The sequence below is a fragment of the Vanessa cardui genome, chromosome 22 (genome assembly GCF_905220365.1).
Source record: "Vanessa cardui chromosome 22, ilVanCard2.1, whole genome shotgun sequence".
Taxonomy (NCBI): Eukaryota; Metazoa; Arthropoda; class Insecta; order Lepidoptera; family Nymphalidae; genus Vanessa; species Vanessa cardui.
The window spans coordinates 635,608-659,107 of record NC_061144.1 but is presented as its reverse complement, the minus strand read 5'-3'; the positions used below and the strand labels follow the sequence as shown (position 1 = coordinate 659,107).

The 23,500-nt window shown below is 33.0% G+C and overlaps 1 protein-coding gene across 1 annotated transcript in view; it reads left to right on the top strand.

Annotated features, from left to right (window-relative positions):
* LOC124539467 (insulin gene enhancer protein ISL-1) overlaps positions 1-23,500 on the top strand; it is a 52,786-nt gene that overhangs the window by 17,084 nt on the left and 12,202 nt on the right. Inside the window, exon 2 of the mRNA XM_047116864.1 lies at positions 19,549-19,738. Within this exon, the coding sequence (XP_046972820.1) occupies positions 19,549-19,738 (190 nt within the window). The remainder of the gene's footprint in view (positions 1-19,548; positions 19,739-23,500) is intronic.

Sequence of the window (23,500 nt, the reverse complement as noted above, 5' to 3'; positions counted from 1 at the left end):
CGGAGATCGGGCGCAGGGCTAACAGCTGAGTCGGATTAAGGCGAAGAAAACCTGAGATTCAGCCTGGGGCTTCGAAATTTAAAATCCGAGCATTATTTACGGATTTGCGTATTTTCCAAATTTCGAGAGTGTAATGCTTTCAATTTTTAATTTCAGTTATTCGTTATTCAGGAATCTCAATATTTTTTTGACCCCTATATTAAAGTCAAACTTAAATAACGGCTTAATGTAATGTCAAGATACGCATTAAATAGAACTCTTAAGACATTCAAATCAAAAGTATGTCACTTCAATTCCATCACGTAAGCCTATATACCATCAAACAATAAAACGTTAAACAAAAATCATTAATTAACTAATAAATAAACATTTATGTTTGTTCAAAACGAATTCTCTCACACTTCCAGTTTCCAGCTAGCTCATTGTTTATACTAATACAAGCTGGTCCGTGCAGCTTCAATCGTGTTTAAATAGCTTTATAATAATAAAAATCCCTTATTTATGTATTGACTGGACAGATGAATAAACTCTGTCGAAGTACTTTCACAAGTTTACGAGTATTGAGGAACATGACATGTGGCAGAGTCGATCCAGTATTACAAAATAAAATCACATGAATAATGCTTCTTGTCTGAATCTTTTTTTTACTAACTGTCAAATTTCTTCGCCTATAATGTCGTTACAATCATCATCATCCTCCTGCCCTTTTCCCAATTTTATTTGGGGTCGGCGCAGCATGTCTTTCCTTCCATACTTCTCTGTCAGACGTCATCTCACAAGTAACATTCTTTCTAGCCATATCGTCTTTCACACAGTCCATCCATCGTTTCCTTGGTCGTCCTCTACCTCTATATCCATCCACATCCATGCTCAAGGCCTTCCTCACAATATGTTCCTCATTCCTCCGCATTACATGCCCATACCATGATAGCCGCCTTCCACATAACTTCTCGATAATGTCGTTATAATGTTGCCACTTATATTTTTTCAACAACAACAACATGTACAGCCTGTAAGTTTCCCACTGCTGGGCCTCCTCTCCCTTCGAGGAGAAGGTCAGGAGTACAATCCACTACGCTGCTCCAATTGGTCTGTGAGTTCATATGTGGCATACGTTGAAATTAGACCCATGCAAGTTTCCTCACGATGTTTTCTTCACTACCGAGTGAGAAGTGAATTTCAAACACAAATTAAGCACATGTTAATTCAACGGTGCTCCCCTGGGTTTGAATCTGCAATCATCGTTATGATATACGTATTCTAACCACTAGACTATCTCGGCTCTTATAATATGTTTTTTCATTACTAAGATATACTATTTGACATGTATATTATTATTCTTATTTATAAGATTATGTTGTAACTTTTGACATATAGAAGTTAATTAATGTTTTTTTTTTTTTAATAAACACTCATGGTGCATTCTCCAAAGCATTGATAATTATTAAATATAAACTACACTACAGGAGTCTGACCAGACATGTCAAAGTGACACTTATTTTTTTTTTGTTTTAAAGAAAAAAGGTTAAAACTTTTACAGCCTATGAGTTCGTTAATTTTTTTTAATAATCTCTGAGCCATCCTTCACATTGTCATAAATCCTTTACAGTAGCTCGGATCTGTCAGTTTTTTTTTTATTTTTGGTATTAAGGCGAGTGTACATTTGATACATATTTTACCACAATTTTAATCCTTTCACTGTTATTAAATTATTCATATAATGTCTGTGGAATATATTCCTTGTTTATAAAAGATGCGTTCTGAAATTAAAGTCGTTGTTCCTTATTAACATTAGAAAAAAATATATCTAATTATTTAAATATTGTATTAATGAACAAAATAATACAATTCTTTATCAAAATTTATTAACGTGTTCAGAACTGCGCGCTAAATGTATAAGAAATTGATAGTTCAAGTGTATCCCAACCTTTAGTAATTCCCGCTCAGCCTCATAATCCGACGTGTAAAGTACTCAAATTGAAAGAACACAAAAACTACAACCATACACCGTAACTTAACCTTTATTTATGAAGTAGGTCAGACCATATTAGCATGCGTATATTTTGCACTGATTTGCATAACTAGTTGATTTCAATGGACAAGTAATTTTTAAATAAGGCTTATAATAATTACTAGCAGCATCCGTGCTTATTCGATTAGAATTTACAATGGCAATGAGCTATCAAAATTGAAAGTTCTATCAAAATCGTCTCATTATTAGATATAGTCATTTTTCATTTTGTCTTTTTTTAAAGTAATGTTTGATATTCTAGGACACCAATGATCACGGCACTTTTTAATACTAGTGTAGTAGTACATTAGTTACCAGTTGTATTTTATAACGTAAAAATATGTCGTCTATAAAGCGTCAAGTTGAATTGCTTTTCGTTAAATTTACGATTATTCTAATGAGTTTTTCTTAATTAAGCCAATTAATTAATAGATAATATATTATTGTAATAAAGTTAATATATTTTTGTATTTAATGACATCTAGTACTGTAAACTGGTCAAGTTTTTGAGCGCACGTTTTTTTTCATCTCTCACGCTTACGGAGACATCTATCCAAGGACAGAGAGGTGAACTCGACAGTACATAATTAAATTATTAGTTAAGTAAATAAATATATATTAAATACAAGTAGTCGCCAGCGGCTTCGCTCGCCTTTTAGACTGTTGGTTGGATGTGTTAGGAGAAAATGCAGTCTATGTCCTTTCTTGGAGCTCAATGTTTCATATCGAATTTCATCAAATTCGGTTCAACAGACAAACAACAACATCACATTTACTCTGACCCTAATGTACGTAACGATACCACAAACACCCAGATCCAAGACAACATAGAAATTTAATAAACTTTTGCTATATCGACTCGGCCGGGAATCGAGCGGGACCTCAGAGTGGCGTACCCATGAAAACCGGTGTACACACCACTGGGGTCAGTTGTGTAAAAATACCTAATACCTTATTCTTTCGTCAGCTCGTGAGTAACTTGTCAGCTTACAGCGGATGGATGTTGTGGATTTGCGGATTTATTTCAAAAAATCTGGTTTTCCCAAAGTCATTTTATGTAACTGTTCCTCGACCTATATACGTACATATCTTTTTACTTCCACTTCCAATCATATTACTTTTGAGTTGTGTCTTGTTTTGTCGTTGAAGATTAATTGTTTCAAGTTTTTGTCCTTAGGTCGCATCGCTATGAGCTACCCTTAAAATCACTTCACGCCCACCTAACGAGTCAATCCTCCTCTGGTTTATTAAAAAGCTATCACATACCACGATCAACGCACTGTTTTTATGTTTTTCTTCTATGTTGCGCGGTTAAAGAAACAGAGTTTGAGAATAGAGCCGGGAAATACTGTGGGTTGGAGAAAAAGTAATCCTTTAGCAGTTTTCGTGACATCATCTTTGATGACGTCATTTTTCTGAAAAAACTTACAGACTTGTGTGCTTGTACGTAAATATGTTAACACGTTCAAGGGGCAATCTTTAAGGACAAAAATTATTGTACTTGTACGGAGATCTTTATTAAAAAATATTTGCAATGTATATACTTATGCCGAGAAGTTATGTGGAAGGCGGCTATCCTGGTATGAGCATGTAATGCGGAAGAATGAGGGACATATTGTGAGGAAGGCCTTGAGTATGGATGTGGACGGATATAGAGGTAGAGGATGACCAAGGACGTTTCCTTGGATGGATTATGTGAAAGACGATATGGTTGGAAAGAATGTTACTTGTGAGATGACGTGTGACAGAGTAGTATGGAAGGAGAAGACATGCTGCGCCGACCCCAAATAATATTGGGATATGGGCAGGAGGATGATGGGTGAAGATGATATTATTGACCTGCAATATTGCCTTTCCAGTCATAATATTGATCCGTAAGATTAATTTCAGGAGTACCTACAGCACTCCACCCACCAGGGCGACACCGGACAAATTGACAGTTTATACAAATCGATCCATCGATCGTAGTTGAATCGGAATATACCTAATTAGGGTCGCATCGAGACCGTTTTAAATAACTACAAATTGGTTACTTACGAATAATGTGAGCTTAATTATTATGAGAAATAATCAAGTTAAACTCAAATTCCTTTATTCAATAGTGAAGCATTACACTTACTCATTGATAAAATCAAATTATACATCACCGTCCGGAAAAGAAAATAGTGTGACCCGAGATGAACTTGAATCGTAATAGAATCGGCAACCTATCATTACAGTCATACATTAGTGGAATTAGACCCTCATTGGAATTAATTTCTGAAACCTATTAATAATTATTATTCAATATTTTATATTAATAAATTTTACTATCGCATATTATTTTTCAACCGATTTCAAAAAGGAGGAGGTGTCAGCCAACTCTACAATATATCTATCAAAAAACAATACGATAATACTTTAAAAAATGTTTTTTTACAAATTACCTTATATACGATAATATACTGGGTCAATCAAGGCCCTCGTATCGCTTCTTGCTTTTGATTGTTAGGGCGCGTGTCCGTGGCTGACACCGACTCCAAATATAGCAATAACTATACCTACGTTGTATAACCGTAAATCGACTTTTAAGTAGTCTAATATTTTTCATTTCAATTTTTTCCAAAAAAGTAAGGAGGACTCTAAAAAATATGTTGAATACGCAATTATTTTTATTACTTTTTAGTGCATATTCATTAGTTTTTAAATAGTGTTTTGTGTGAAGTCGTTTTTTTCTTTTTGTTAAAATATTTATTTATTAATTACAATGTACGTAATTGAAAGGCACCATTCGTAAAATATCCAACTCAAGTATATCGATCTTAATTAAGTCCGTCTCAAAAATATCTTAATCGATAATTTCTTGCACTTCATTCTATATTTATTTCTTTGAATGAAAATCAATTAAAACAACTTTAAAGCTTAAACTTTTTATGTTAAATTATCAAGTGTATTTATTTACATTTATTTATCGTCCTTTTTTAAATATACCTGTATATCAATGAATAAATGTATAAAGAGATATATAAGTATATACTTCACAAGAGTATTAAATCTAGCCTGTTTTTTTTCATAGATTTTGGTAAACATGAAGACAGACATTGAATCATTATTATTATTACATAGTATAAAACAAAGTTTAGTAAATATTATAAAACTTACCGCTGTCTATCCCTGTATACATATGCTTAGATCTTTAAAACGCAACGGATTTTGATGCGGTTTTTAATAGAAAGATTGATTTGAGAGGAAAGATTTTGTATTTAATAATACATCGACAATATAGTCAAGAAAAACTAATAATTTTAGAAGTTTTTAATGTGATGTCGTAACATCTTTTGTAGTATATATACTATCAGTATTTTACCCATACGAAGGTCCCTAGTAACCTGTAATTATAATAAAAAATAAATTAAAAATATCTTGTGAAACCTGCACGTCCGCAGACTATGTCACGGTTTCTTGTAATAAAATCTCAGTGAATACCAATTCATAACCTAAGGAGACAACAATACACCCTGACTCACCGTGAGAATAAAAAGCTACAAGTCATTAGGCTTTATCATACCAATAATATCTACATTATGCCTCGCTACCGGACTCTGAGTGACCACTAAACTGGCGACAGTCATGAGCGATGTGCAACCGCACGAGCGGTAGCGTTACTATCAAAAATATATACTTAAATAGTAGTAGTAGTAAAAGTATTTTTGAATTGAATTCTACACAAATACAATAATTATATTTTAATGTGTATCTTATTTAATATACAGACTCAAAGCAGATTCGATTTCTATCCGTAGAAGTTGTCATCTATCCTTACATTGATACCAAATATTTTCTCGTATAAGAATAATCTAATTTAATAGACTTTTAAAAATGGAATAAAAAGTAAATGAAGGTTCTGTCTACCATAACTCCAAGAGCCAATCTCAAGTATTGACCAGTCTCCCAGCTGATATAACGCTTAACTCTCTATATCCTCATTCTCATAATATGTTGGGCAATACGACTAGATCCGAAAAATATAACTCAAAGAAGCAACTAATTTACGTGCTTTTAAAGGCAATAACTGTAACCCTACCAATTTCCTACCTCCAAAGAGTTTTCAGTGGAATAATTTGAGAGATTGATTTTAAATGTTGGAAAACAGTTTCTTGTCGGTTCTTCTCGGTAGAATTTATATTTTGTGTAGTACAGCTTCAGTTAATACAGATTTAAAAATACATGTAAAAGCCTACTCGAATAAAGTATATTATGATTTTGAACTGCATTTTTATTAGTTCAAATTTAATTTAATAATTTAAGGGACCTGCAATATCAAAGATTAAAAAAAATGATTACCACTGCCATCTAATGTCGATCTGATACCGCTTAGTATTTCGATGCATTTAGTACGATATAACTTCGGAATAAGTTATAAAAAAGACACACAATGGCCAGCATCTAATGGCCCAACATCAAGGCCGCTAGATCGAGATAAAATCTCCTTTCTGCCTCAATTTGACATCTAAATTCACATATCGAACGCCATCTTGAAATTTAAAATAAAAAAAAGATGGCGTCCCTGAGTGTCATACGATCGGAGATTAGACCGAGAAAACGATGAACTTATAACTGATTTTCTTACACGTTACGATTGGAAATATTTGAAACGTTTACATATACGCATTTATGACGACCTCTGAGTTCCTGGGTTCGATTCCCGCCCGAGTCGATGTAGATAAAGTTCATTAGTTTTCTATGTTGTCTTGGATCTGAGTGTTTGTGGTACCGTTGTTACTTCTGATTATCCATAACACAAGTGCTTTAGTTACTTACATTGGGATCAGAGTAATGTATGTGATGTTGTCCAGTATTTAAACTAATATTTATTACATATGTTATTTAAAAAAAGGGGAAAGATTCTTCGACCGAACCGCTTCTAGATCTTCGTACTAAAATAGAAGAAAAACAGTGGAACGGCAACGATCAAATTTTGATTTGATTGCGAGGAAGTGACAGTTTGTTAGTAAAACTGGCAATCAACCTGATCTTTATAATGTTGTATCGTCATACCTATCGATGACGTCATGATTCCGCTTAAGTAGAAGATATACAGCTTATTCTACTACACCGCTTTGCTGCTTGCTGATTGGTTGCAGAAGAGCAGACGACATATACAGATTGGATAAAGATGTATTCCTTATAAAAGAATTTTTAATCTGTCAACTTATCTAATATTATGAGAAGTGGGTCTGTATGTTTGTTACGCTTTCACATCTTATGTATTCCATCAATCATTGTGAAAGTTTTGTAAAGAGACAGAATAGGACATAGTGTACCTAAAACATCATCCCCCACTATACCCCTTCTCTGCCAAAGTAATAGTAGTGTATGTATATCTTATATAAAAATAGGTTTTACAGAGACCACTTACATTAGTTCTGTAATAATAAAAAATAAAAATATGTACATTATTTTAATTAATTGGTAACCACAAGGTGATTCATCCAAAAAAAGCAATATATATTTGATGAATATCCTACTCGTCTCAAAAAAACCTAAGCCCAGCGATGGGATTTACGCGTAACAGGCTTTCCTTAGTCGGACTACAAATAAAAACACGAAAGCCAGCCGATACTATAAATAATTCCATCGACATATATAAATAAAAACAAAATAAACTACAACCTTTTTGCAATTAAAATATACACTTCCGCGACGACATGCCTGATTCTCGGTCACTAAATAAAAAAGAAAAAAAAGTTCGTTTTTTTACCGCAGTACGTAAACACGGTATGCCGGCGCCCTTTGGCGGTACGAAAAAGGAGCTGAGTGGACGTACGGACAACTCTACATTTCTATATGTGTATATGGGATATTGGAGTTCCGTAAAGGTTGATTTAAGCATATATGGATGTTCGAATAAAATTGTATGAAGAGTTGCGTAGGAAACTTTTACAATAAAAATCATTAATATTATAAATGTGAGAGTTACTCTCTCTGTCTGTCGTTCTTTCACGACCAAATTGCTGAAACGAATTTGATGAAATTTGGTATAAAGCAAACTTGATCTCCTAGAAAGGATATAGGATACTTCTTCGCCTGACCCATGACGTCCTAAAAGGCGGGCGAAACCGCGAAACTAACTAGTATAAAATAGATTGACATATATCAAACTGAAAGACCACTAAACCAATATACATGAGACTTTTAACAGATGAAGCAGCGTTGTTCGAGAAGGTTTTAGTATCTATATACGACTATCTATTTGCTGTTTCACTGATTCCGAGTAGGTCTAGGTTTGTGAAGGGACAATGAGATGGAGATTGGAACAAGGAGTCAACAGCTTCAATTAAATATATTTAACATCAGTTTATACAAATATATTGTTCGTTACTACTAACGTACTCCACAGAGTATAAATTAAACAGTATAATTAATGAAACTGGGATGCACAATAAGATGGACTATGATTATAATTATCGTTCAGTAGCTCTTACAGATGAGACAAACAGTCTTATGTGAGTTTAATAAAAAGTTATGTATGTATATAAACTTAAGATTGATGTGTTATATACAAAACAAACAAAATGATTTAGGTACACCTACCGTATTATATTACAATGATTTAATACTTCAAATACAGTACAAAGATTTGCTTCATATTTATTTTTTTTAAGCTTGTATGTATTTTCAATAAATTGAAATTTTGTAATAAAGTTATTTTTATATATAAGAGAAATGATAAAATTGTAAATAATACATTTTTTCCGTAAAAATTACAGCATTGAAAAATTTAATCAATATAAAATAAAATTTGGATATTAAAAGCTTTGTATTTTCTGAAGTTTTCTGAGACCGAGGACAACACAATGAAAAAAAAATCAAATGTACATACTAATTAACTAAGTTATAAATTACAACTATTTTATGTCAGATACACATCCAAAATGGGTTCACAAATTGTGAGTTACCATACTCCATAATTATTGCCAATTATATTTGTGCTACTGGCTAAGATGTTATCCCTGAAAAACGAACATTGTTATGTTACAATATCAAAGATTCCCATTTGGCAAAAGAATAAATATATATCTATCTATTTTCCTTATCGTATGTATGTCCAACAACCAAGTATACTGTTGTAAATTTCGCAAAGAATAGACTGTTTTCAAAAGCAACAATTCATGAAATAACCTAGACTTAAACTAACACAACTACTTAATTCTTAACGTGTTAATACTCGTCAAACACCGGTCCAGCTCCATACAATAAGGTATTTTTCGACCAAACCCTATCTCTGAGTATTTATTCTATCTATTATAACTCGTGTAGGGTGACAGTAATTTTGACGCCACTCACAGGATAGACCCATTTTTATTAGCTATGGTGATACGGATTTTGATTAAGTTATTACGTATTGTAATTTAATGGAGTCTTGGGAACTAAGATGTCCACTGTGCCCTTAGTTCATTCTCTCGAACTCATTCATCTTCAAAACCGGATCACAACAATGCTAAGTATTCCTGCTTGGCGCTAGAATATATGATGTAACACCATTTATACATTTAGATTTCAAAGTAATCATAAAATATGTAACGAAATATATTTATTTTATTTATGAAGATCCGTAAATGAATTTGTATTACAGATATATAAAGAAGTGGTTACAAACATATAATTATTTTGCAGCACTCTCACTCAAATAATGACTTGTTGCTAACGATTGGCATGAGAATAAAATTAATTAAAAAGAAGTATGTTAAATTTCGAACGGAATTCCTGATCATGTTCCAAATTTAAATCCATGTCCAAAAATTATCCTAAATATTTTTTTTTACAAAATGGCTGCCCCATTCCTTTGGCCCTTTACCGATGCCGCGGTAGTAGTCGCTAATTCAAACCCGCGTCCTTTACAAACAGTTTTAAACCAACAAGACTATCCATACGGGTTATTATTCCGTACCTTGCAACGACTTACTGATTCAATATTATTGTGTTTGTTCATATCTTTCACGGGATTTACGCCCTTAAATGCAGTGTAACGTGAAATGTAATTGTTTACCAAGTCATTAAGCCACAGTACCACTGTTTTATGCGTGATTTGAAGGTTATTGAGACGTTAATTTCAGACTTAACTGGACGAACTAATCGTTTAATTGTGTTTCTGTGACTCTGTTATAATATATGACGTTTGATAAAATCGTATCTAGGTGTTTTGCTAATTTACAAGATAAAGTTGTATAATTAACATTAATTAGCCTTTAGTTTTGTTATCTCTTAATCTATACACATATATTTAAGCGAAATACCACAGACTTCAAATTTTGCATATGTTCTTTCGTTACGTAGATTATTACTATGCAACGGTTTTTAAAAATTAGGACTAATGTAGGTACACGTATTTGTTATTATAATAAATAAATAATAATAATAAATAAATAAATATGAGACAACATCACATACATTACTCTGATCCCAATGTAAGTAGCTTAAGCACTTGTGTTATGGAAATCAGAAGTAACGACGGTACCACAAACACCCAGACCCAAGACAACGTAGAAAACTAATGGTAATCTACATCGACTCGACCGGGAATCGAACCCGGGACCTCAGAGTGGCGTACCCATGAAAACCGGTGTACACACCACTCGACCATGGAGGTCGTCAATCTCCGGTATATATGTGTACTCATAAATAGACTGGCGTACTACTAAATATATAACTAATAGAAGCAATCATAAATATAACGATTGACTTAACACAACAATCGTCCCCCCTTTAGCCCCAAATACATACAGACAGACACTGATATGCAAAATAATACAACACATAGTGCTATGATATTTACGTCAGATATGAAAAAAACAGTAGATCTTATGAATTCATTATTTGTGTAGTATTTAAAAGCATTTTTAAATATATCATGATTTTGATATATGTCTTAAAGAACTAATATATTTTAAACAAATTTGACTATTCATAAGCCTCAGTTATAATAATACTTAAAATATATTTTATCGCAATATCAAAACAATAAGCGATGCAAATTGTTGCGATTTCCAACACCTTATTTAAAATTTATTTAGATAAGCATACATTGGATATCATATAACAATGAAACACATCACCTTGGACATATCATAGAATCACCAGCCTTCAAATATATCTCAATGTATAAGCAACCAAAAATCCGAATTGTAACCTCATAACTGTTGGTTAAAATCCACTTATCTTATCCACTGGGCCATCTCCCCTCATTTAATAGACTGCTACTATACTCCTGATCCGTATGCAATATTATCTTCAACGTATAACTTACACATACAGACAAATCTACTTTCTTACGATATATTCAGTATCAGAAGTGTAGAGTACCATCGCTACCCCGATGGTAATCGTGGAGATAGCGCGCCGCCTTTGTTGTGCCGACTCGGATTATTGACCGTAGGGCTGGCAATTCGAATTTTGAATATATTTTATAATCTGTGCATGATATTTTAATTAAGCTTTCATATTTAAATTTAATTTCAGCAATTTGTAAATTAATAATTAAATTTCAGACATTTCTATTACAGAAATAAATGCAAAAGTATTTGCGAATTAACTGAAAGTGATTTAAGTTATATTAAGATTTTGTTATCACATCTGAAATCTTCATTAAATCATATTCGTTAAATCATTGACCCTTTATATGATAAGGATATAATTAAAAAAATATTGTTGTTTTTTTTAAACTATCTTTCCTAACTGGTGCTGAAAGGCCACTTAAAACATTTTTGCAATTGAAATAACTGACGCAATCCGGTTTTGGTATCATCAGAAGCCTTCAACTGCAAGTGCCAACAACAGTTCAAAATATATCCTGATTACAAAGCTTGTGAGGTAATGGGGAAAGCCCGATACCCCACAACTGGTCACACTACAAAGATTTAAATTAATAGGATGAACGAAACGCGTAGACAACGCAAAAAAGCCATTGTTTAAGTGAGATTTCATCGTCTGTGTTTTAATTAAATAGTGATTACAGTTTTTATACAGGAACGATGTGTTAAGTTAATTGTATCCAGTTATTTATTACTCTTTTTTTTAAGAAAACATTTGTGTTAACAATTATAATAAAAAAACCTATTTCATTATTATTGATTTTTTTTTAATTATTTTATATTATGATGTAATCGTTAGGTTTAACTGTGTAATTATTTCGATGTATTATTTTATTTATTGAGTACATTATATCTGTCAGCGTGAGGTGTCGTTAATTATAAAAAAAAAACTTTGGCTTTTTAATATAAGGTTTTTTAAGAAGGTAGACGAACTAATAACTATGACCTCTTTAGTAAGGACTATTACTAATAAACGTAGGCACTGTAAAAAAAACGTTAAATACCTCAGTACAGAGTAATGGAATTAGTGGTGATTGGTACTAATACTTTAATAGATAACTATCTATAATAACTATTGGTTGCTTTATAATTTGATAACAAATATCCACCAATCAAATTAAATTATTGAAAACCGCGTAAAATAAACTTCGTATATTATTACAAACCATTCCCCATCCCTATATACCCAGATCCAAAGATCGGCGTCGGCGCAACTCATTATTGACACAATAAATTCTAACGCACGCGTTTTTAAAACCAGCTCCACACACGTCCGTGCTACGTGTGTGAGTTAGGTGTGTTCACACAGGTTAAACTAAATTACTATCAACAATTAACTGACAATGCATTTTTTGTATCCGTAAAAGTAACTTGGTGGTAGAGCTTTGTGCAAGCCCGTCTGGGTAGGTACCACCCACACATCAGTTATTCTACCGCCAAATAACAGTAATCAGTATTGTTGTGTTCCTCTTTGAAGGGTGAGTGAGCCAGTGTAACTACAGGCACAAGGGACGTAACATCTAAGTTCCCAAGGTTGGTGGCACATTGACGATGTAAGGAATAGTTAATATTTCTTACAGCGTCATTGTCTATGGGTGATGGTGACCACTTACTATCAGGTGGCCCATATGCTCGTCCGCCAACGATTTGCCATTACGGTATGCGTTTACTAAGACGCACGTTTTAGATTGACAGTGTAAAGGGATAGATTTTTTTCCTGGTATTCGTTTCCACTATGTTGTATTATTTTATAAACTTTAAGGCCTTAATTAAGTATATGTAGATAAAAAATAAAAACAATTACTGTACACACAATGAACGCGTGGAATGGTGACAAGAATGCTGGCAATGTTTCTCAAATGATTTTTAATTTAATTGGAGTTACAAAAATCTTCCAGAAATGTCAACTTTAGTTTTTTTTCGGGGTTGGTTCTGTTGAGTAACTTGGAATGAAGGATTCAAAATCAAAATAATCAAAATAATCTTTATTCAATTGAGCTTTTACAAGCACTTTTGAATCGTCAATTAACAATTAAGTGAAGCTACCACCGGTTCGGAAAGTAGATTCTACCGAGAAGAACCGGCAAGAACTTCAGTAGTTACTCTTTTCAACATTTAAAAAATACAATGTCATGTTAGTTAAATATATTATTTAAATTAATATTAATATTTAACTTGGCTATTTTCATTTTAGAATAATGTCACGCTGCAATGTGCAAATACTACTTCTGGCATGTCATCCTTCCCTTCATCATCAATCCGCCGTCACCTTGGTCGTCCCCTAATATCACAAAAATGCTTAATAAAAGTAAAGTAAAGTAACAGCCTGTAAATTTCCCGCTGCTGGCATAATGTCTCCTCTTCCATTCAGGAGAGGGTTTGGAAAATATTCCACCACGCTGTTCCAATGCGGGTTGGTGGAATACAAATGTGGCAGAATTTCTATGAAATTAGACACATGCAGGTTTCCTCTCCATGTTTTCCTTCACAGCCGAGCACGAGATGAATTATAAACACAAATTAAGCACATATATATAGTGGTGCTTGCCTAGGTTTGAACCCGCAATCATCGATTAAGATGCATGCGTTCAAACCACTTAGCCATCACTTGTAATAAAAGTGCGAACGTGCAAAGTCGTGGTCTCAGCTAACATTAAATATTATTAGCGATCTAATACTTAGGCATGAGTTATTAATTTGTAATGTTTATGCGTGTAATAAAACTTATAGTTATATGGAAATGTTAAATATAAAGATATAAGTATTTTAAACGACCATGTTTAACGACGTTTAAGTTATTTTCGTTTTTCAATTAGTACCGTACTTTTTAATGAACCAAGATAGCACAGGATATCATCTTAAACGAAGATCGTGAGATGACATCCAGATAAAATGTAAGAACTGGTGACATCCATTCATCACATATCTTGACATCAAAGAGCAATTTCATTGTTGGTCTGGTTTGAACTCACTCACCAGTGAGTCAGTATAACATAACATATTGAACAAGGCTTGTGTTATTATAATAAAAGGAATAGGCAATATTTCCTCCACCTTTCCTAGTGTCTATAAATACCTTCGCAATATGATTAAGTACAATTATATTTGACGACCACCTCATAGTTAATACATCTCATTACTAAGCCACGGTATTCGTTCATTTAATAAGATTCCACAGTCTTAAATAATATGCTTATTAAAAAAAGCTCATTAAAAACTCATTGATAAGTCAATACAAAAATTGATAACTCAATACAAAATTATAATGCAGACAAAAACTTTACTGACATCTACACTAATATTATTGATGTGAGCGTAGCTTTGTCTGTCTTTGTCTGTCTGATTCAAAATTGAACTCCAAGGAAGGCGGATATAAAGGCGCCTTTTTTGAACAACATATGACAACCGAGAGCTGAGATGGCCCAGTGGTTAGAACGCGTGTATTTTAACCGATGATTTCGGGTTCAAACACAGGCAAGCACCACTATAATATATATGTGCTTAATTTGTGTTTATAATTCATCTCGTGCTCGGCTGTGAAGGAAAACATCGTGAGGAAACCTGCATATGTCTAATTTCATCATAATTCAGCCACATGTGCATTCCACCAACCCGCTTTGGAACAGCGTGGTGGAATATGTTCCAAATCCTCTTCTTAATGGGAGAGGAGGAACGGTATCAGTATCTATCATTGTATAATACGACACAACTTAGATGTCGCATCGGCAAAATTCGTAAAACCGATCACATCCGAATTGAGTACGCTATCCCAAATTATCAATAAGTATTTATTTCTCATGTGAATATGATCTTTACACAAACCTAATAACTTGTAATATCATATGACCTAAAATATATTCTTCAATTTGGCACGTCGATTTACATGCACTTGTTTTCTTGGGTTGAACTGACGCGAGAATCTATAGCGACGAATAGCGTCGAATGGCGCGATAGGGAGCTATTTTTAAACGTGTAAATCGGCAGTAATCGGTTTTATGTTCATTTCATTGTATTTTTCGATGCTACATCTAATTTTTGTCGTACTATACATATATTTAATATACTTATGTCAATGATAAACGAAAGAAATAAACATTCTGTCGTTGACAGAACATCACCCTAAGAAATTAGCCGAGTATCTGAAAACAACTTCGAATTAGAGTCATATTAATGCCTAAGTGTTGTTATGACGTCACATCCGGTTCGTACGTTCATACACAAGTGTGACTCAGTCGAGCGCGAAAACTATAAAAATTAACACCACATCATGAATGAGATTTAACCATTGATGAAACCGTTATCAGCTACACCAATACGGTGTGAAGTTCGTTTTCCATCACAAAAAAGCTTCGATTTTGACCCTTATTACAAAATTAACGTCACGAATAAATTTAGGATATATATGTACCTAATTTGTAGCATTCTATACTAGATTCTGCCCGCGGTTTCAGCAGCGTGTAAGGAAAAAGAAGCGTATCTAAGAATATTGATTTCTGTACCCCTAACAAAGTTTATATAGACGATTGCATGATGATTTCTTAGTAGTCTTTATGACGTAAACGAATTAAACAAACTATTATTTAATATTACTAATTAAACCTGCGGCTTTACCCGAAGACTTAGGGGCTTAGGGTTAGTTATTTATCAGTGTGTAGGTATTCTTCTACTATCGGCTTTTTTTCGGACGAGCATATGAGCCACCTGATGGTAAGTGGTCTACTCATGGCGCTGTAAGAAATATGAACCATTTCTTATATCGCCAATGCGCCGCCAACCTTGGGAATTAAGATGCTATGTCCCTTGTGCCTGTAGTTGAGTAACTGAGTACCTACACTACACACACACACGTGCAAGGGTCACAAAGCACTACCACCAAATAAAATCTCTTGTCTTCTCTTCGCACATAGCTCATTATCTCTTCGTATCTTTGATTGCTCCCACTGGAAACGTGTGCGTGGTATTTACCATCCGTAACATATCTTAACCACTCACTAAACTTACTCAACTCACATCTTACAATGTAATTGTTTATTACTAAGTTCGACATTAAAAACTATCATTAACTATTTTATGTGGAAAATAACTGTTAAACTAAAGCTACTGCCACACTAAAGAATAATAAAAAATCGAGTCGTTAAATGAAGCAAGTCTAATTAAAATCGTTAAATTCATTACATCATTAACAAAGTCCTTTCGGCGTCTACAAAGTTAATGATTCTATCATTAATTGGATGTTTAAGTTAATTGTTTTTTATTTTGACATCTTATATGGATAGATTATTTTTGTAATACTTTGTATGATGATTGGTTATCTAGATCTAGCAAGTGATATTAGTTTTTTTATTGACATTATCATCAAATTGAACATGCAAATTAAATTAATAAAATAATTAAAAAGTAATAGCTTTTAGATTTCCCACAGCTGGGCTAAAGCCTTCTCTCCCTTTGAGGTAACTCAGTAATAGCTCTTTTTCACCATTTGAATTATAGAGTAAGTTTATGTCGATTAAGTACAATTGCAGGTTTAGGTAAATAACCTGCCTGGAAACCATTTTTTAGTAATATGTCTTATTTATCAAGGTTTGATTGAGATTTAAATTAAATAATTTTCTAAGTTAAAACACTGTAGATATAAAACAGTACCAAAATACAGGAGAAAAAGTTAAGCTGCTTTGCCTTTCTTAATAAATATATTTGAAAAAAAATACAAGTTTACATAACATGTTTTAAACTTTATAATTATCCTTTCTCCGTTTGCTGGTTTGAGCAATTATTCACATAAAAATCCAGTCCGTCTGTAGGATCGTAAACTTTAACACATCGCAACGTCAATATTATTTTTATTTTGTTGAAATATTAATTAGTTTCCCCAATTAAAATCGCGGAAGCATTCACGATCATAAAACAGCTTTTAAAATCTTAAAACAATCCATCAAAGCATAATAAAGTGCAATTAATTAAACAATTATTATTAATGTTAAAATAAAGAGTAATTTTTGAGCGTATCTTTCTCAGAAACATCGCCTGAGAAACGAAAATTACTGTTCGTTATTTCAAAATTAACTTTTAAATAAATCATTACTTTTATTGCTTTGATAATTTCGAACTTTTTTAAATTCTCAAAATTATTGCGTAAATTTGTTATTTATTTCTAGAAGCTTATAAAATCTAGCTAAATGGTTACTACACATAGCCATAGATAGAAATAAGGTAATATATACCTACTGACGTAAAAAGTTATAGATAAAGATAAATTAGTATTATTAACAATACCAGAAATTCGGCAAAATTCGTAAATCACGATTTTGAGACGGCAGGAAAAATTACATAATCTATTCGTATAATTCAATATTTTTTTTATTTAGGTACTTATTTATCAAAATCAAGTTGGTATCAATTTATTGTAATAGTTAAAATGGTACATTTTTCGTAGACATAGGCAATGTAGGTACCAATTTCTGTTAAGATGTAAGTTACAGTCAAAACTGTAAATTATTTTTCCATATTGAATAAATCTATATTTTTCAACCCCAATAATTCAGTGACATTTCTTATCATTGGCTGAATATTTTGTACACAATAAAAAGAAAATGAAAATGAAATGAAAATAAAAAGAAAAGAACAGTAAAAAAGTATCTATAAAACAATCTTAACATAATAGATTGATTATAAACGTATTGTTTCAACAATAATGTTAATGTTTACTCGAATTTAAAGATAAAACGCTCGCTGATGACACAGACAACGTATAACATGGAATTATGAATAAGTTATCTGTGCCCGAATCAATATCTGATGGGCGTGGTCTGTTCGGACCACACCCACTAATGTCTCCATCGTGTTGTCTCTTTCGCGCGTTTAAAAATTTAAACGTCGTGTTTGCTAGCCTTTATGTATCGCCAAAGTAATTAGTTAATACCGGCCGTTATGTTACTCTGGTGATTAGAAAAATAAAATTATTTAATCTAAACTATATAACTGGTTATATCGTTATCGAGACGTGAGTGAAATCGATGTTTTTATTTGTATACGCTTATCTTATAAATTAATGTATTTTGTTCATCTGTTATAATATTTGTAATATAGTAGTCTTGGGCCGAGAGGGCCCAGTGGTTAGAACGCGGGCATCTTAACCAATAATCGCGGGTTCACACCTAGGCAAGCACCACTGAATATTCATGTGCTTAATTTGTGTTTATAATTCATCTCGTGCTCGACAGTGAAGGAAAACATCGTGAGGAAACCATAATGTGTCAAATTTCAAAGAAATTCTGCCACACGTGTATTCCACCTACCAGAACAAAGTGGTGGAATATGTTCCAAACCTTCTCCTTAAAGGGAGAGGAGGTCTTAACCCAGCAGTGGGAAATATACAGGCTGATGTGGTTGCTAACTTAAATTATTTTGTCATAAGCTTAGTCCAAACAGAATCTCAAAACTTATTGTAATTATAATTTATTAGAAGTGAAGTTTCCTTAAGATTTGATGTCCGGAAAATGAAAGTAGAAAACTATATAATCCAAAATGTACACAACAGTTTCGGAGCGCTGATAAGTAGTAGAGGCCTTTGTCCGGCACAAAAAGGTCAAAAGAAAGGTTGAATGAGGTCTTTAGCAAAAAGTATTGTCACCTTTAGCCAACTAAAGATAAGTCAGGCTATGTTACGGTAAAGAACTATTCCATAACTTTTCATAAACAGAATTGTAATGGAAAATTTTTGGAAAAATAAAATCCCGCTGATTTTCACCGTTTCTTAGTAGCTTACTTCGTATTAACATTTTAGGTACTAACTGATATTAAATTGTACCTAATGTTATATTTAATTAAACACAGTTTTATTTTCAAGTATATTCTTAAATATAGGAACAAATGATTTCACAACTATACCTAAGTAACTAATCATTAACATTTAGCAAAGAAATGATAACGAAGTTTAAATACCTACATAGTATCTACATACCTCTACCTAGGTATTGTCTGAATATTGAATCAATTCCCATAATGCTCATTACTATACGGTTCAAATTTCAAGTTTAGGTAATTCATAGCATGATGTTTACCATGCTAGAAAAAAATATCTTAAAACATATCCACATAAAACACATAATCAATCTAAACAAAAATAAAAGCTTTTAAAATTAATCGAAAACCAACAAACACATAATTATTTATCTTTGTTATTTACAGAGAAACTCCGCCTGTCCCTCTGCGTGGGATGCGGCGGTCAGATCCACGACCAGTACATACTGCGCGTGGCGCCCGACTTGGAATGGCACGCTGCATGCCTAAAGTGCCAGGAGTGCCGGCAGTTCCTAGACGAATCTTGCACGTGCTTCGTGCGAGACGGAAAGACGTATTGCAAACGAGATTACACTAGGTAAGTACTGAGTGCCCTTGGTTCCAACGTAGCAATATCAACATCCATCCTTCTTGGTGGTAGGGCTTCGTGCAAGCCCGTCTGGGTAGGTACCACCCACACATCAGTTATTCTACCGCCAAATAACAGTACTCAGTATTGTTGTGTTCCGGTCTGAAGGGTGGGTGAGCCAGTGTAACCACAGGCACAAGGGACATAACATCTTAGTCCCCAAGGTTGGTGGCACATTGACGATGTAAGGAATAGTTAACATTTATTCCAGCGTCATTGTCTATGGGCGATGATGATCACTTACCATCAGGTGGCCCATATGCTCGTCCGCCAACCTATACCATAAAAAAAATCCATACTCTGTATTTGTCTATTCTGGCTTAAGGGGAGTATGAGCCAATAAAAGACAGGCATAATAACCAAATCATCTTGGATTCAAATATTGGCTGTGCATCAATAATGAAATGAATGGTCTATACAAAGAGGGGTTAAACACAAATAGGGCATTAAATAATAGCATTATTCAATTCCCGACGTCTTCTTTTGTCTGATGTGATGTCAGTTCTTTGTGATAGAGAAGATGAATATTATACTTATCATTCGCACCGGTGACATTAATCTTTAAAATTCCCAATATTGGTGCATATGACATTTTGAAGGGTGCTATTTTATTAATTCAAAATGACAATATACTATAAAATTCCCAAATTTGGTCCATAGGACCTTCTATTTATAGTTATTTTATGAATCCAAAAGTAAACCTACTAAAATTAAGAACATACTAACTCACGTGCCAGTAATAGATCATAAATAGTATTTAAACAGTGGTTAGGTAACTGATTCAAGCCGTCGAGCACAGAAACGATAATTTTACTACGTGCTTCAGATGACATTACAATAATATAAGATTACACGCTAATGAATAAGCATCTTACAATTATCACAGACACATTATATTATCTTTTGAAAACACAAATAATCAAGCTATATAACTACATACTAATTATATACATTGTATCGAAACCCTACCACAATGAGCAAGTGTGAATGTATGATAAATCTCTTATCCGTTGTAAGCGATGGAATGCTTGATTTTGGATTTCTATCCAGTGGATTTACAATTCCTATCAATCAATTTTATTCAAGTAAACTTCACAATAAGGCGTTTTTGTATCGTCAATAAATAATTAAGTAATACCACTATCATAAAACGATCTTTATTAGGTACATAATATGACTATGGTATTTTGGCAGATAAATTAAGTTAATTTAAATTGTCAATTAAAACTATACATAAACAATCATATGATAATATTAATTACAAAGACTATACTGTTCTTTTTTTCGACTTTTTCACATGCGCAGTCATTTCGATGAGCCAAACTTCTGGTTAACCAACATAAAGTCTCAATGCTTTATGCAAATAGACGAATTAAAACCGATAATCAAATCCTGATGAAGTTTTGTTTGTGTCTGTCGATCTATCGTACTCACAAACTTGAAAGTCGCTATAGGAGTATTACGTTTACTTTATAATCATATTTATAGTCCGGCTTACATTTCAAAAGCTCCCCTCTATATTTAGTCTGTGGTACAAAATAAACCCTAAAGTCATTTAAAAAAAAAATCATAACATGTCAATCATAATCCATCGCGGCGCCACTTTTTAAACACAGACAAAATCTAAAGATGAATTCACTAAAATAACTTGGCTGTTTACCTTTTCACCCTTCTATCTCGCGGCTAAAATATAGAATTACACATCAGCAAACAAAACTTTACACGGCCTCGTTCGTGCTATCGACGTCATCTTTTTTCTTTAAGTAATAAAGAATAAATTCGTATGACAAACCTTTAAAAATAATTTGGATGAAACACGAATTGTCTTTGCCGCTTTGAACGGTGATGTGCCGAGAAAAACAAACCGGCATTATGTATTTTGGCGCCAAAACAAACGTCAGTTTGACAGCACGGCGGGCGGCGGGAACCCGATATGTCTATGGTTCGTTTCCGTTCGCCGGAAGATCGATTACTTTTTTCAGTCTAATGCATTATTTGTTTTTATATTTCTATGTTAATTTACGTGTTTTCCCATGACTGGATCGTTAGAGGTGTGATTGTTTAAATTGAGTTTTATCTACGATAATATTGGTTTTACTTCGTATATGATCGTTGATTCAAAACTTATTAAAATTACTATTGAACTTAATAATAAATACCTAGGTAGTTGTTTTTGTTCTACCAAAATTGTTACTACTTTTTTTTAAACCTTTCTTTTTTGTAAGTATGTGTGTAACAAAGTCATTACCATGAAAATTTTGGTACTCAAAAAAAAAAACAATGAAGTCGATATGAAAAGTATAAATAAACACAGAAATATAACAAAACGGACACGCTTGTTTACATATAAGATTTCAAACCAAACATCCTTACATTATCTATTAATATTTTAATTAAATAAGTCCGGAAACACGCAGAGGAAGGACATATCAATTAATGACTAATTAAAAATAAGTTTAAATACATTAATTTTATAAACAAAAAAACGGAATATAATACGGTATATTGATACAAAATTTTGCAATGAGCGATTAGACTTCAACCCATGACTTTAGCTCTCTTTAAGACACTGTAAAAAATAATTATCGTAGATTTACACCTGGTTATGTTTTCAAGAAGAAATGAGATTACGTATGATTGTAATACCAGTCGAGTGCCAGCATTAATTCAATAAAATTTATTTATATTTAAAGCCAATTTCGTAAGAAGGAGATTATCAATTCCGTACATACTTAACGGTCATATATTTTATGTCGTATTCAAAATAATAATGAGTCTATTGTCGACCTTAAAATGTTATAGATCTCGAGTAAAATAAAATATTCTGTCGAAAATTTATCAGTAGCAACTATCAAGATATAAGTGCTGCTTGAAAACTACTTAAAACCGTTGATCCTGTTAGTTCTCTTTCTGAAGGTATCGTATTGTCATGCCCAATAAAATTCCTGTGCACTTCAAATCAATTGTTGTTTATTATTATTATTTATTTTTATTTATTGCCTCTGTCAATAGGTCGACAAGTCTGCCAGTGTCACACTTAACAGCACTTTTTCCTTCTGCCAAATGACCAGGAACACGACGATCATATTTACAGTCCGTGGTCAAAATCTGTCGAAACTAATTCACTATCTAGAATAATGATTATTCAATTCGTCTATAAACGTTTCATAAGACAGTGCCAAGAGTCGTGTCAGTGTGGTTCCAAAGCGTCATGAAATCATGTACAAATCATAGACAACATAGCCCTAAATCTGGACGAGCTCACTCCCGCAATTAGCGAAAGATGAGACAGCACGCGCGTCTCGCGTTACTCTGTATAAACAGACGGAAATTCTGAAACGAACGAACACTTGGTTTATTATATTCATGCTTATATAATTTGACGAAAACAACAAGGAAATTTACTCCTTACGATAGTGTTCTATAATCCTTAAATTAAGTAAATTCACGTCTTGTAAGTAGTCTATTTAAATCGTTTGAAGCTGCAAAGCCCATCAGTTTGTATAATGACATTATGTACAAAAATCGTCTCCAAAATGCTTAGGATCTACTAATTAAGTAATTGTAAAAATTTGAATGAATGGTTGTTTGTCACTCAATCACGCCTCGACTGAACAGATCCGAACGAAATTTGTTACAGGAATAGATAGTTACTCCGGAAAAGTGTACCTACTATCTACCACTTATAAAGACTTATATACAGCATGTGTA